This window comes from Glandiceps talaboti, chromosome 10, assembly GCF_964340395.1.
Source record: "Glandiceps talaboti chromosome 10, keGlaTala1.1, whole genome shotgun sequence".
NCBI lineage: Eukaryota > Metazoa > Hemichordata > Enteropneusta > Spengelidae > Glandiceps > Glandiceps talaboti.
The window spans coordinates 16,379,795-16,383,093 of NC_135558.1; the positions used below are offsets into that span (position 1 = coordinate 16,379,795).

The 3,299-nt window shown below is 39.1% G+C and overlaps 1 protein-coding gene across 1 annotated transcript; it reads left to right on the forward strand.

Moving 5' to 3' along the window:
• Nucleotides 1-836: 836 nt before the first annotated feature.
• LOC144440658 (tripartite motif-containing protein 2-like) lies at nt 837-3,050 on the forward strand. The gene has a single exon (XM_078130043.1). It carries the CDS (start codon nt 837-839, stop codon nt 3,048-3,050), a length of 2,214 nt encoding a protein of 737 aa, XP_077986169.1.
• The last annotated feature ends 249 nt before the right edge of the window (nt 3,051-3,299 follow it).

The window sequence follows — 3,299 nt, forward strand, 5'->3', positions numbered from 1 at the left end:
TGACCCATCGCACACATAATTGACACATTTTGTACAAACAAAAGCACCACTCAACAACCTAGGTAAAACCCGCCTTACACCACACGATTTATACGAGGTATATTCAGTACATCAACATCTCCTGACGAGTGATTTACTCACGAAACAGGCTTGTAGAGACGAAAAACCCGACTTGATTTTCTTCTACCCTCAACATATATATATATATATATATATATATATATATATATATATATATATATATATATATATATATATATATATATATATATATATATTTACAAAATCCGCAAATCATTGAGTTTGATTGCGATAAATAGTTTTTAAGATCAATTGCTGTTTTTCATAAATGTAAGGTACGGAAACAAACGTGGAGAATATCCTTGCTAAACTTTTTCAGTATTATTTTGTCGCACTACTTTATCAACACAAAATTCTAATGATATATAAATTTTGTTTATTATAGTGTTGTATGTGAGGTAAAATGTCGTACTTGCGTTCAAAGAGGAGCCAGACTTGTGATTTAAAAAGCAAGAGTCAGAAGCCTCCATGAATTGAAAAAAAGGAGGGGTTTAATAACCGCAGCGTATTGTGCATATTATGTGAGTACACCCAATCTTTCCGTGATCGTTGTCTCGTCAATACGTTGTTAGTTTGTTATATTTAATGTTGAAAATGGAAAATATTTATTCAGTGATGAGTCATACATGTACATATGTCTTGAGTGGCACGTCAAAGTAGCAGAGTATGACCCGTACATTGTACTCCGTTGGGTTCATTTCAATAATTCTTCGAAATCTACACGATTATATGTCAAAGAAGGACACAGAAGCAACATGGCGTCAAACGAGGGGCAACTTCTCGACAAAATTGGCAAGAATTTCCTCCTGTGTACTATCTGTACAGAGCAATACAAGGACGCTAAATGTCTACCGTGTCTTCACAACTTCTGCAAACCTTGTCTGGTGAGGCTGGTGAAAGAGAATGCCATAACCTGCCCGATTTGCAAAAGATCCCACCCACTTCCGGGTAGTGGTGTTGAAGGTATTGGTACAAATTCCTTTTTGAATAATTTGGTTGACACTTTCAACAAACGAGACGATAATACGTCAGAATCGATTAAGTGTATGGGATGTGAGAATGGCGAAAGTACAACACACTGTATCGAATGTTGTCTACCAATTTGTGAAAATTGTGTTCGTGCACACAAGCGGTTCCCGATGTCCCGATCTCATCGCTTGGTTACCCTGGATGAATTCAATACAGCAAAGTGTGATGACCCAGCCTCGGTACAGCCTCCAATGTACTGTCCTAGACACCAGAACTACGAACTGGAATTCTACTGTGATACGTGTGACGGAACAATCTGTCTAAAATGTACTACCTTAGAACACCCGAGACCAGAGCACAAATACAGGTGTGTAAATGACGCAGCCAGTGATTATCGCAAAGAATTGGCCGACATGATAGACAAAGTAAAAGTGAAAGAAACCGAAGCAAAACACAGTGAGTTGGCGGTCGAGAAAATCTCGGAATCACTGGATAACTGCTTCACTTCGGAGGGAAAGAAGTTGAAAGATCACGTCGCTAATACTATCGAAGAAGTCACTCGTTTGATACAAGAAAACTGCGCCAGATTAATGACAGAGATGACAGATGAATATCACGAAAGGAAAACAAACTTAAATGCACAACTAAAAGGACTGATCATAGCTCAGAGTGATTTAAGAAATGCCAGAGAATACACTGAGAAACTGGTTGAATATGGAAATGCTGCACAATTGATGTCTGCAAAGAAAGGTATTTCAACTCAAATGACAGAAATTCTGAAAGTCGAGACCAAAACTGAGCCAAGAGAGGACGACTACATGGAGTTCAGACCGTATGATGACTTCTGTAGGGAGAAGAGTGTAGGAAATGTAATATCAGTTGATGCTAACATGTACAAAGTGACTGCTTCTCCGAACTTTGTGAGAGTTGATGAAGAAATTGCTGTTACAGTTGCAGCAGACACAAGACTGAAGAGAGTAGCGCCTGAAAGAGTTCTTGTCTTAGTGAAGAAACCAGACAATACGACAGAGAATGTGATAGCATGTGATAACGAAGATGGAACAATGACTTTGAAAACTCATGGAAAGATGGAAGGAGAACATGAACTTTTAATATCTGTTAATAAGAAACCAGTACAAGGATCACCAGTTGTGGTTAAAGTTATTCCTAAGAAAGGGTTGGTGTCTAGCTTTGGGGAGCAAGGGTCAGGGGTCGGGCAGCTGAGTGGTCCATGGGGTGTAACGATGACCAGAAATAGACATGCATTAGTTTGTGATCGGAATAATCACAGATTACAATCATTTAGCCTGAGTGGAAAACATCAGAGTATGTTTACATTTCAAAATGTTGGATATCCAATTACACCATACGATGCAGCTGTTTCAGTAGATGGTAATATCTTCATCACAGACAATGGAAATGAACAGATTCTTGTCTGTGATGAAAACGGCAAGCTGATCAGATGCTTTGGGAATGGGAAATGTGGGGAGCCAATAAGTATTACAATAAGTCCTACCAATGGGAAGGTTTATGTGGTTGATTTGAGTGCACATTGTATTCATGTTTACAACCAGGATGAAGAATGTATCAAATCTTTCGGTAGTCAGGGCAACATGGATGGCCAATTCTTCCAACCCAGTTCTGCCTGTATAGATGATACAGGTAATGTCTATGTATCAGAATATGGTAATCACCGAGTGCAAGTGTTTGATGCTGACGGTCACTTCCTGTATTCATTCGGTAATATGAGAAGTGGTGATGGTCAGCTGAATTCTCCGCGTGGCTTGTGTCTAGATAAACACGGCTACGTGTATGTTGCAGACTCAGGTAACTATAGGGTAGTGAAATATGAGTCGCGTGGCCGATTTGTTGGCCGTGTCGATAGTGGTGATACCGATAGAATGGAACCATTCGGTGTTTGTGTTAGTGATGATGAACCGTTTGGCAAGGTAATAGTTACTTACTATAGCAACCACTGCATCAAAGTCTTTGCTCAGTAAAACATATCAAAATTACAGCCAATGACGTCCTTGTACTTGCAGCAGCAAGAACAAAGTTAGAACCATCGTTAGGCTAGATCACATGGATGTAATAAAGATGATGTGCCTGAGATCACGACAGCGTTGTCTGTTTCATTCGACAATTCTACCCTTGAGACAATTCATTTCTAATATCACAATTGCAGTTAAATCATCATTAACTGGATGTCATACTGAATCACATATCCTCATTAGTAAATTCCCTACTAG

Coding starts and splice junctions, on each gene's coding strand:
- LOC144440658 (XM_078130043.1), top strand. CDS start 837: ATGGCGTCAAACGAGGGGCAACTTCTCGACAAAATTGGCAAGAATTTC.